The following is an 11,638-nucleotide window of genomic DNA, read 5'->3' on the forward strand; positions in this document are numbered from 1 at the left end:
ATATATATATATATATATATATATATATATATATATATATCTCTTCACGCAAAGACCTATTTTTACTACGTGAGAGAGCTAGTAAGTTTGATATTATTAAGACAAAATGACTGCAAAATTATCATTGTGCTAAAATCATAAGAAATTAGATTTTTTATAATTAATAAAATGATCTTTATCATCATTATAATACATTATATACTGTATAAGTAAGTTAAACCCAAAATCCCAACATATAAAATATAGATTCTATCCATTTCCATACTGTAGTTTCTTAAAGTTATTAAGTTGATGAGTTCAGACCTTTCACTCACAAGCGTTCCTTGAAAAACTGCACTATTTTGTCAGCACACATTTGTCAATGTCTAATTCTGACATTTATACTCTCCAAGGAGTACCTACAGATGCCTAGAGAGAGTATTCGCAGTGTAGTTATGTCGGCAGAAAAAGATGCTGTGAAAAGATTCCTTTCTCATGTTCATCAGAGTTGGGATCAACTTCAAGTGGAAACTATACAGGTAAACCACCAAACAACATTTTACATGATGGAGGTCAATTCAGATGTTATTCCAAAACAGTGAGATCTGGTTGATACTGATAAGGCTGATAATTTTCACATTTAGTCATATAAAATTAAATTAAAATTATTTTAATAAAATAAAATAATATTAAATTCTATTTTTAAATTAAAAAATAAACAAATAAAAAACTTTCAAATTATACAACTGATCTTTTTTGCAGTGCAACTTTATAATGAACAGTATGTATGTTCATTTTGAGATTTGTTAAAAGTTTACAATAACTGATATAGTACCAATATATAATGCATCCCTATATACGTACCTCTGGTGTCATTCACAGGTCTCTCCAAAAGAACAAGAGGCCATGGAAACCATGACAGCTGCTTTCATTCACAAGTTTCCCCGTGTCACACCAGAGCTTTTCATTGACCTCTCCCAGTTTATACCGTACATGTCTGTCTCAGACATTATGACCTTCCCTGCCTCCCTCATGGTCAATGAAAGTGTGTAAGTGGATCATATCGAAACTATATTTTATGATTTAGCCCAGTGTCCTCCTAATCCAATTATTATATTCACTCGCTCCAGACTGCTGGCCATTAGGGATCACAGCTCTGAGATGAAGTCTCCACAAAAACAAGCCTTCATAAAACGCCTGTTACAGTCCAGCGTAGCTGGAGATGTGCCTTCGTGGCCTCCATACTTCCTCAGCTCCATTCTGCCTCTACTTCCACATCTCCCAGTCAGTCACTTTCAGCAGCTCACATCTCAACAAGTAAGTAATGTCTCATTCAGGAGATTCTGCTTTTTTCTTTTCTCTTGCCGAAAGTAACGTAAATGGTTGACAGCTCACGCCCTTAATGGAGATGCTGGGGAACAGCAGTCTGGATGCCACAAGGGGGCACCATGTACTTCGTACTGTGTTCGGCCGGGGGAAGAACCTGACGAGTGACAACATAATGAAGTACAAATTCAGTTCAACATCATATGACATTTGTAAATTTACAAACAAATACAAGACACTGTGTTTCTCACAACAGGTTAGGAGTTCTCATATGTTACCTGAACTCTGAGGACTTACAACAGTTATTGTCTTCATCGAATCTCTCACCTGCCCTGTGGCAGCAGCTGGCACAATGTGTATCAGAGGGACACATCAGTGGAAGTGGCAGAGTGAGCCTTGGTTTTTTGGATATTGTGCATTGTGTAATAATATCAAGCGTTATTCATGAAGAGTTCTTTTATCTGCAGCTTTCACATTGGCTTGGGACAGCGCTTAAATCTTTAAATGCCAGTATCTTGTCAACTTCGGCAATGGCCTCGTTACATGGTATGCTGCCACAAATGGGTGCTTCATTTTTGGAGCCATTGTCCTCAAACGAGTTGTTGGATCTGGTAACTCTGCCGGGTATGCCAACTTTCCCACCTGCTCAGGTAAGACCATTAGAATGAAAGCTTTTTAAGTTACAATTTAGTTTCTTAATTTGAACAGGATGCACAATTGATATTCAAATTTGAATATAAGGAAGTAGAATTAAACTAATTTTTAACTTGAAAACCAAAGTTTGCCAAGACAAACATTGACTGTTGACTTAACAAAGCCTGAAATTGCATAAGCCTTAATGATACTGTATATCAGGGGTGTCCAGTCTTGGTTCTGCAGGGCCAACGTCCTGCAGGGTTTAGCTCCAACTTGTTGAACATACCTACCTGGGCCATTCTAGTAATCCGGAAGACCTTGATTACCTTGGTTCAGGTCTGTTTAACTGGAGCTAAACTTTGCAGGAGAGTGGCCCTCCAGGAACAGGATTGGATGCCTCTAAGATAGATAGATAGATAGAGGTTCTTCATGGAACCATAGATGCCATAGATAGATTCCTCTTCCTATAATTTCAATAGTGCCAATTCAATTCAACGTCCAACTCGTGAATTGGATGAAGCCAGTTTCTCAATTGTAAATTTTGTACAACACTGATAGAATGATATTGTAAATAGTCAGTGTAAATATATTGCATAATTGTATCTATATATTAAAACCCTTTTCCATTTCTTTTAATGCAGGCATTCCAGATACTGAACAAAATAGCAGAAGAAACACTTGTAAGATATACACACCAGTCCAATTACGATGCTTACCTTTAGTGAGTCCTGTGTTCACAATCTCAATCCTGTTTAGTTCAGTGCCAACACGCTCTGCAGACTGAAGCCATTGTTTCCGGGTCTGGGGCCTTCTTTCTTGAGAAAGGTGGTTGTACTTGAATCTACACCTGATTGTCGGTGTTGGAGTTTAATGCTGGCTCACCTGCAACCTGCTCATCGAGCGATGGTCCATTTCGCACTCCAACAGGTTCGAACTTCTAGTGCTTAAACTCTGTACAAAACAATCACCATTTCCCCATTTTTCATTTGCGTTTATGCATTAGATTTGGTTTGGTCTGTTGGTGTATAACACATGCTGTTTGTTTGAAGGCTCTGGAAGGCACGTCTGCAAATATAACACAGCAGTTGGAATGTCTTCTACCATTCGTCTCCTTGAGGAAATTAATGTCAGATCTAGATGGAGAGACAGTCCTTCGTCACATATCTGTGTATAAGCATATGCCATGGTCTCACCAACAGGTACAAATCATTTCTAATTTCATACCTTTGGTTTTGGCAAACTTGCTTTTTCTAGTTCACAGACTGTCAATGTTGCATATCATGCACAAAAACATAGAAGTCTTCAGCTAGCACTATCCAGGAAGATCAGATCTTTTTAATGTTAAATGTATATTTTCTCTCAGGAATTGAAATAAGCATTTTAAGGAAACTATAGAAGCACTGAATATTCAACTCTAGCACTCTGTACATTACATTCAGTGCCCTGTACTGCTCTTGCCAGACAAAGCTGATCTCAAGTTCTTTGGTGGATTACTTGTCATGCTTCAAAGGAGCCTTTCAGTAAATTGATAATCTGAGCCCCTCAACTGCCATCAAGCAAATTGATCTTAATGTGGTACAATAGCCTCCACCAGGGAATATGAATTAATAATCACCCACATTAAAGAGACCTTGTCTCAGCCAAAAGTGTATCAGATACATCCTTGAGGGCGATCCAGTTTCTCAGACTCACTTGTTGTATTTGACACAACAGGCTCAAATGCTGTTCAAAATGATTCAGCGGACCGTAAACATCACAAGGGAGTCAATACTGTAAGTGATATCCAGCATTACTGTACTTTATGATTGTTGACTGGTCAGCTAGCCTCACCTGTTATATTTTTCTTTGGAAATTCATGCTGGTCTTAATTGCATCATAATCTGGATCTCTAGCAAAAAAATTATGCATTCTTTTTTATATTTGTGTTGTTTTCAAATTTTATAAACATTCATACATTTTTATTTCCACTGAAGAGATTTAGGTCGCATTGCTGGTGGCATGAGCTGTGAATGGCTGAAGCTTTGGGTAAATGAGTCAGGCTTTTCTGAATTGTTGCAATTCATCACTAAGTTGCCAGGAGGACTTAGACCTGGTTTGGTAAGAATATGAGAAATCTTATTAATATACACATTTAACATTAAAAGCCTTTGCTGTCCAAATGCAAAATGCAGAGATTATAATATTTTGATTAAGTAACATTATTTAACATAGCCCATGGCACTTTTCTATGTTATGTTCTATGGTATGTTCCCCACCAATAATGTACAGTATATGACACAAGGGAGGTTTTTAGCCTGTCTGTGGAAAATGAACAACATTGATGTTATGTTTCAACAGAAGAAATGCGTTGTGGTGGAGCTACGGAAACAGCCTGATATTGATCTAAATGACTTGGACCCCTCATTTGCTGCAAGATTACCGTAAGATCAGCGGTTGTTGATCCAGATTCTCATTAGTTTGTTCTTTTACATACATGGTCCTACTGTTGTATTTTGTCTCTCAGGCTGACCATGTTGGAGAACCTGTCTAACTCTTCACTCAATACTGTACTGGACTATGTTCGACAACACTTTATTGACTTTCTCCAGCTTCCACGACACAAGCAAACGGCCCTAGCAGAGAAAGCTATCGATGTACTCGTAAGTACAAAATTATTGTGGAGTTTCAATTTTTCATGACTGAAGTTAATGCAGTGGAACATTTCATAGAAGTTTCACAGTGACCCAGACGAACTATGCCTTCATCCAGTAGCTCGTATTGTCACCAAATTTTTATTTTCATTTTTAGTTTTTTGAAAAAAAAACCCAACCCTAACTGAAATCTAGTTTTACAGTTGCAGAATGCAGAAATGCATTTCCAAAAATGTGGATTATATGGATGTGGTTTGGTATTTATTTTGGTATTTAATTTAATTTGAATTTTTTGCTGTGATGCAAAACTGAATTTTGGCATCACTACTCCAGTCTTCAGTGTCAATGATCCTTTAGCAATCATCCCAATATGCTGATTTGCTGCTCAAGAAAACATGAATAGTATCAGTGTTGAAAACAGTTGTGCTGCTTTGTATGTTTTTGGAAACTATGATCCTGTTATTATTATTGCAGGACTATTTGATGAATAGAAAGTTCAAAAGAAAAAAATTATTTTGTAACATTATGAATAGAACATTTAGTACATACAGTCAATTTTAATAAATTTAAAGGGATAGTTCACCCAAAAATGAAAATTTGATGTTTATCTGCTTACCCCCAGGGCATCCAAGACGTAGGTGACTTTGTTTCTTCAGTAGAACACAAATAATGATTTTTAAGTCCAGCCGTTGCAGTCTATCAGTCGTATAATGCATGGCAATGGTAAAAAAATCTATGAGAGTAAAAAAGACATGCACAGACAAATCCAAATTAAACCCTGTGGCTCGTGACGACACATTGATGTCCTAAGACACGAAATGATCAGTTTGTGCCAGAAACCGAACAGAATTTATATAATTTTTTACCTCTAATACAGCACTATGTCCAACTTCCTTGAGTGTGCGCAGGCATCCGGTGCGTGAGGTGTGTACGTGCATTTGTCTGTGCATGTTTTTTTTACTCTCATAGATTTTTTTACCATTGCCATGCATTATACAACTGATAGACTGCAACGGCTGGACTTAAAAATCATTATTTGTGTTCTACTGAAGAAACAAAGTCACCTACATCTTGGATGCCCTGGGGGTAAGCAGATAAACATCAAATTTTCATTTTGGGGTGAACTATCCCTTTAATGCATCATTCTTTACTGAATAAAAGTATTAATTTCTTAAAAAAAAAACTTTTACTGATCCTAAACTTTTGAATAGCAGTGTATGCCAATACAAGTCAAATATGCCAAATAATCAGATTGTGCAGACTTACATAATACACATTGTTAAAATTAAAAATTCCTTCTTTTCTATCCTTTTGTCTCCACTGATAGGGCATCTCTGAAAATGGCCTCACCGGGGCCTCCATGGATATGCTCGGTCCTTTTCTGCCCTTCCTGGACAGGGATGTGTTAACTCACATAGATCGAGAGGCTCTGAAACTGCGACTAGAGGAACTGAAACAATATTGCCTGCCCTCTGACACCTTCAGACAAATAGCAGCTTTGCTCACAGAGAGAAGCATGCTGGGGTGAGACAAAGTCATTCCATTTTCATTCTGTTGACAACCTCTTTGTTCTGACTGCAACTGCAAAATGTAGTTCCACACGGCAAGCAAATTACAAATTGCATCTGTACTGGGAATTTGACAAAGCTCCTGTTGTTTGCAACAGAGATCTGAAAACATGGACGGTTGGGGATGTTGAGCATGTGGGTAGACTTTTGTTCACCCTTTCACCTCAGCAGATAAGATCTCTGCCACTGGTAAGGGAAACACAGGCCCTTCCATTCAACTAAAGCTCAATTTTGTGCAGGATAACATCACATTGAACATCTTCCTTCTTCCATCAAGGGTGATTTAGGTAAAGACACAGTTGAGCAGGTTCTGATGAGCCAGTGGCTTTGGAAAAGCAGCGAATTGGGAAAGGCTTGTTTGGATTTGAAAGGACTACGAGAAAAGATGAACGGTCTCACCCACAGGATCGTTAAAGGTCGATGGTGGATGAGAAGGGGTGAGTTGTGTGTGCTGCATTCATTTACAGAATCCATTAGATATTATTTATGACTTCTTCGGAAAGGTAAATCATATACTGTTGCCTACTAGGGCCCATTCCAAGCTGTGCAGACATTAAAGGGACATTTCCATCGGCCTGGAGATCCTATCAGCTGAATCGATTAAAGAGGAAGGAGCTGAAGATGTGTGTTGAGTTCATTGGTCAGGATGACACACTTGATGCCGAGCAACGTGAAGCACTTTGGATGGAACTCAGACCAGTTAAGCTACTTCTGCTTGACCAAATGTTGTTGCTCATTGATTATCAAATGTTTGATCTCATATGACAACCGTTATTTTAGGTGTATAAACCAGTGAAGCAGCTTGAACCAGAACAGGTGTTGGAACTGGGTTGTATAGTGACTGAGATGGGAGAAAGAGAGCTACAGGCTGTCAACTTGTCCAATCTGGCTGTGGTGGCCCATCTTGGGGACCTCAGTGGGTGGAACGCAAAGAAAGTAAGTTTTTAGTTGTTCGGATTAGCCTTAAGTCCTAAACTGGAAAGATACATCTAGTTATTTTTTAAACAGATGAGAGCAGTTGTCCTTGGTATAATGAAGCGACTTAAACAAAAGCCTGAAGAGCTTGGTGTGGTGGAGCTTGTTTCCTTTGGACATCTGCTTTGTGGCTTCAGTTCCTCTGAAATTTCCCATCTAGACCCGTTCAACCTGAGGTCAGTGGTGAAAATCAGTTTACACAATTCAAAATACAAAACGATTCACCTCAAAACCATTGAAAGCAGTGTTTGTGTCCATTAGCGTGGCTGCTTTGTTTCTGGGGGAGATGGTACTGCCGTGTTCTGAGCAGCAGACCGAGGCGCTGACGTCATGCCTATCCAGTCCTCTGGGCTTTGGTCCAGTCAGCAGCTGGGGCTCTGAGGTCTTCACTGAGATTGGGACTTTGGCAGGTACTGACGGTGGATTCGATTACAATCAGTTCAATAGACAATTTACACATGCCAAATTAGGCAGGCTTAAAAAAGAATAAAACAAACTGATTCTGTGTCCTCAGCTGGGCTGGAGGATATGGTATTGTCTGCACTAATAAAAGAGCAAGTGGAAGGACTTACACCAGCAGCAATTACCCTGATATCTCCAAGAAAATTCGCTGTGAGTGATGGTCATCTCTGTTTTTATTCATTCTCTTTCACTTTCTATCCTCCTGTTAAACATAAGACCTTAATATTTTACTAATTGTCTCAAGGCATGGTCACATGTATCGCTGATTGGCAAATTTTCGAGGGCGAAATCTGGTCATACCAATAAGAACTGGTGCGATTGAGAGTTTCGTGCGAGGGCAAAAAAATTCACCACGAAGATTACGCTTATATTCATGTTGGTCATGCACTTTTAACTGGCTGTTTTAAAAAAACAGTTTATTGTCAACTATTGTAGCATTTTTGAAGCACAGCTCACACAGAAGCCACTTTCAAACCAGTCAGATTTCTTTTGGGAAAGAATCTGTGTGACAAATATGAATGTGCTGCAAAATTGAGGACATTTTACACCTAATTGAAATGACTGGATTTTGTCTGCAAAATTCACCCAACAACCTCCAAACTTAAAGGTGGGGTAAGTGATTTCTGGTAGGCAATGCTGATATTTCAAATCACCAAAACAAACACGCCCCTACCCCAAAAGCGTCTCGCCCCTATTTTGATAGCTCCACTCCACACATACGTACGCAACCCAGGCAATGATTAGTTCTGTGAAACAAAGCAAAACCAGTGTTAAACCGTGTCTACACTTTCGATGGCAAAATACTATAGAACTCATTATAATCAGTGATGCTGTCTACACTGGATGCGGTGTGACTTGACAAATCCCCGACAGAAAACTGCTGCTGTGTTCTATTTATGATGTGTTGACACAAATTTCAAATGATTTTCAACGATTGCTTTGTCGCGTCCGGTGTAAACAGACTTTTGCTGTTGCGGCCTGGTCCCGGTGTAGACACGGTGTGAGAAACAAAGCAACCTCGGCGTCCGATCGCAGGCCTTCCGCTCCTTGAGTTCTCTCCAGCGCTGGAAAGCTGATCTGATATTTACACGGGTCCTACTTCTTGCCTTATCGTAAGCCTTCTTTTGTTCCGCAGACATTTTCCTCTTTCATGTTTTATCCACCATCTCTATCTTTCTGTTGCTCGGCTCGGCTAATGAGCGCTCTCTCGTCCATATCATGAGTAGACACGCCCCTTACTGCTGATTGGCTACAAGTCTGTTTTGGTACTCTGCCCGACTCAGTTTTCTAAAGCGTTTTTTAAAAAATACATACCTAACCTTTAAAGGGATAGTTCATCCAAAAATGAAAATTCTGTCATTAATTACTGACGTTCCAAATTCTTGTCCCTGAGTTACTGTCTTCCGCCATTTTGGAGAGTACATCAACATAAATCAACATAATCAGCATTGTTTACATTCAGTAGACAGCGCACGCATGCTAAACGTAAACAACGCTGATTATGTTGATTACGTTCTGGGGTACTCTCCAAAATGGTGGAAGACGGTAACTCGGGGAGAAGAATTGTTGAATAAATTATTTTATTTTTTTCTTTGCGCACAAAAAGTATGCTCGTAGCTTTGTAAATTACGGTTGAACCCTTGATGTCACATGGACCATGGAAGATGAACGAAGGTCTTATGGGTTTGGAACGACATGAGGGTGAGTAATTAATGACAGAATTTTCATTTTTGGGTGAACTAACCCTTAAACTGAAAAAAGGTCCATTGTCCATTGTCAATAGTGTAGCATTGTATGAAGCATAGCTCACACAGAAGTGACTTTCAAACCATGCAGCTTTCTGTTGGTCAACACACCAAATCTGTGTGACAAACTTGAACCTTTTGCGAAATCTGTAAACGTGACCAAACCTTTAGAGAGTTTATACATTAAAAGTCTCAGAAAACTTGCATCTTTCAATTCTTCTACTCTATAGCACCCTTGCTAGAGCCAAATGCATTCAGACAGACACTTTGGTTGTGGTTAAACATTACGATGCTGTACATCTGGTTTAAAATAACCCTACTTTCAAAAACATGTCTCCAAAAAAAGATGCATTTTTGTTGTAAAATGCAATAACACTTCTCTTATGCAAATACGCCCTAAGAAAAGCTTCTGAGCAAGATCATGTGAACCCTAAACCAGCATAATTGTGCAGGTCATCCAGATTAGGTTAGTTACTTGATTGGTGGGTTGTTGAAGCAATCTATCGACTAGTTGATTTTGAAAATATGTAGTTTTGAATATTAGTGCATATGCTAATAAGTATTTGTATTGGCCTTTTAAAAAAGCCATTTGTGTTTCTCTGAATGACTTAGAGCTTCCAAACAACAATCATTGCAAGGAAGACCCCAAATTGTTGCCAGGGTTGGTTCATCAGACATGTTGTTCATTATTTCAGGTGGTATTCAGTGCCACGCAGCTGTCTTGGCTGAGCTCTGAACAAGCGTGTGCCGTGACAGAGGAGCAGTGGGCAGAATTAGACAATGAACAAAGACAAGCACTTGTCATGGCCCAGTATGAAGGCGAATTAATGCTTGAGCACAGAGGTGAGCAGTATTTTGGATGTCGTTATTTGGAAACTAAATATGCTTTGGTAGCTGAAAATAATTGCATATAGTAATTGTTGATGTGTTATTAGTCTGTCATTTTACTATAAAAATATATTTGTCTCTGCAGGCAGGAACCAGGCTCCATCGTTATGGTTTGCCGGCAGCTTCAGAAAATGTTTATTACTTTTTGTCTGTACATTGTGGATACTGTTATAAAGATTATAATCTGAGGCTTTTTATTTGTTCCTCTTTATTGAATTCTTAAATATATAATAAATGCCAACTCAAATGCAAAACTACGGTGACGCATTGCTGCCGCACACATATTATTTTAAATATGTGTGCGGCAGCAATGCGTCACCGTAGAAAACTAATACTTCAAGCATTATTTAAAGTCAACATGGGTGTCATCAGAATGAGAGTTCAAACAGCTGATAAAACAGTACAATAATCCACACGACTCTACAAGAGAAAACAGTCCAAAACAGTTCTAAACAAATATGATGATGGATTTTGATGTGAGAGGACAACAAGGGATGGACTTTTTCACTGGAGGAAGCGTTATTATGGATTATGGAGTTGTATTTTTGCCAAAAGCAACGGTTTAAAGTTAAAACGCCATTATGATGGATTTCTTACAAATATGCAGCTTTTCGCTTAAAGGGCACCTATTATGCAAAATTCACTTTCACATGTTGTTTGGACAGAAATGTGTTGGCAGTGTGTGTACACAACCAAACTATTGTCACGAATTCAGTCCATGGACTTCCGTTTATTCACCACCAGAGGTCACCCTTTCCATTACATTGACTCTCGCACAACACAAACTGTTGCATAGCACCCCGGACTACATATCCCATCATTCTTTGCACGATTTGCACACTGCACTGATTTGCACTCATTGCACACAGCTGTTTCTAATCACCTCACTCACTATATAACACCCACTCTAACCACCTTTCTCTGCTGAGTATTGTTTAGCCTGTACCCCTTTCCGAGTCTCCGTGTTTTCCTTGCTTTGCCTTGCCTGTTTTTGCGGTTTCTGATCTTTGCCTGTTTTCCTGGATTTCTCCCTCTCGTCTCGCCCCTGTGATTCTGTCTGCCAATCGGTGACCTACGCTAGCCCTAGGACTAATCTTGTTTTTGCCCACCATATACCTGTTTGCCAGTGTTCGACCCTGCCTGTTATACCACGTCTCTTGAATAAAAGCTTGCAGATGGATCCACACGTCTCACGTCTCGTCAGCCCCGTTACAGAATACTTAGCCATACAAGGACCCAGCAGCTTTTCTGAGGAACATTGGCCAGGTATGGACACAGCAAGGATTTTGTTAGCCCTTAAACAGGGTCCACGATCATTAGAGAACCATATTTGAGAGTTTTTAGCCATCGCTCACTATTCTGAGTTACCGGACTGTTTATTGATAGAGTTTTTCTGCGATGGCATAAATCAACCTCTTAGGGCTAAGCT

At 39.2% G+C, this 11,638-nt stretch overlaps 1 protein-coding gene and 1 long non-coding RNA gene across 2 annotated transcripts in view; both read left to right on the forward strand.

Moving 5' to 3' along the window:
* LOC107600743 (stereocilin-like) overlaps positions 1 to 10,392 on the forward strand; it is a 13,111-nt gene extending 2,719 nt beyond the window's left edge. Inside the window, exons 4-22 of the mRNA XM_016292700.1 lie at positions 393 to 503; positions 862 to 1,028; positions 1,110 to 1,296; positions 1,370 to 1,485; positions 1,562 to 1,694; positions 1,817 to 1,955; positions 3,917 to 4,038; positions 4,279 to 4,361; positions 4,445 to 4,580; positions 5,899 to 6,095; positions 6,238 to 6,328; positions 6,417 to 6,576; positions 6,669 to 6,838; positions 6,920 to 7,075; positions 7,148 to 7,290; positions 7,376 to 7,524; positions 7,629 to 7,726; positions 10,017 to 10,164; positions 10,295 to 10,392. Coding sequence (XP_016148186.1) covers positions 393 to 503; positions 862 to 1,028; positions 1,110 to 1,296; positions 1,370 to 1,485; positions 1,562 to 1,694; positions 1,817 to 1,955; positions 3,917 to 4,038; positions 4,279 to 4,361; positions 4,445 to 4,580; positions 5,899 to 6,095; positions 6,238 to 6,328; positions 6,417 to 6,576; positions 6,669 to 6,838; positions 6,920 to 7,075; positions 7,148 to 7,290; positions 7,376 to 7,524; positions 7,629 to 7,726; positions 10,017 to 10,164; positions 10,295 to 10,383 — 2,595 coding nt within the window. The 3' untranslated portion in view covers positions 10,384 to 10,392. The remainder of the gene's footprint in view (positions 1 to 392; positions 504 to 861; positions 1,029 to 1,109; positions 1,297 to 1,369; positions 1,486 to 1,561; positions 1,695 to 1,816; positions 1,956 to 3,916; positions 4,039 to 4,278; positions 4,362 to 4,444; positions 4,581 to 5,898; positions 6,096 to 6,237; positions 6,329 to 6,416; positions 6,577 to 6,668; positions 6,839 to 6,919; positions 7,076 to 7,147; positions 7,291 to 7,375; positions 7,525 to 7,628; positions 7,727 to 10,016; positions 10,165 to 10,294) is intronic.
* On the forward strand, positions 3,049 to 3,975 carry LOC107600720 (uncharacterized). Its single transcript, XR_001610834.1, has 3 exons — positions 3,049 to 3,140; positions 3,655 to 3,713; positions 3,915 to 3,975. It is a non-coding gene; the product is annotated as an uncharacterized lncRNA (long non-coding RNA).
* Positions 10,393 to 11,638: the final 1,246 nt, after the last annotated feature.

This window comes from Sinocyclocheilus grahami, unplaced genomic scaffold (genome assembly GCF_001515645.1).
Source record: "Sinocyclocheilus grahami isolate Dianchi unplaced genomic scaffold, SAMN03320097.WGS_v1.1 scaffold290.1, whole genome shotgun sequence".
NCBI classification, from domain to species: Eukaryota; Metazoa; Chordata; class Actinopteri; order Cypriniformes; family Cyprinidae; genus Sinocyclocheilus; species Sinocyclocheilus grahami.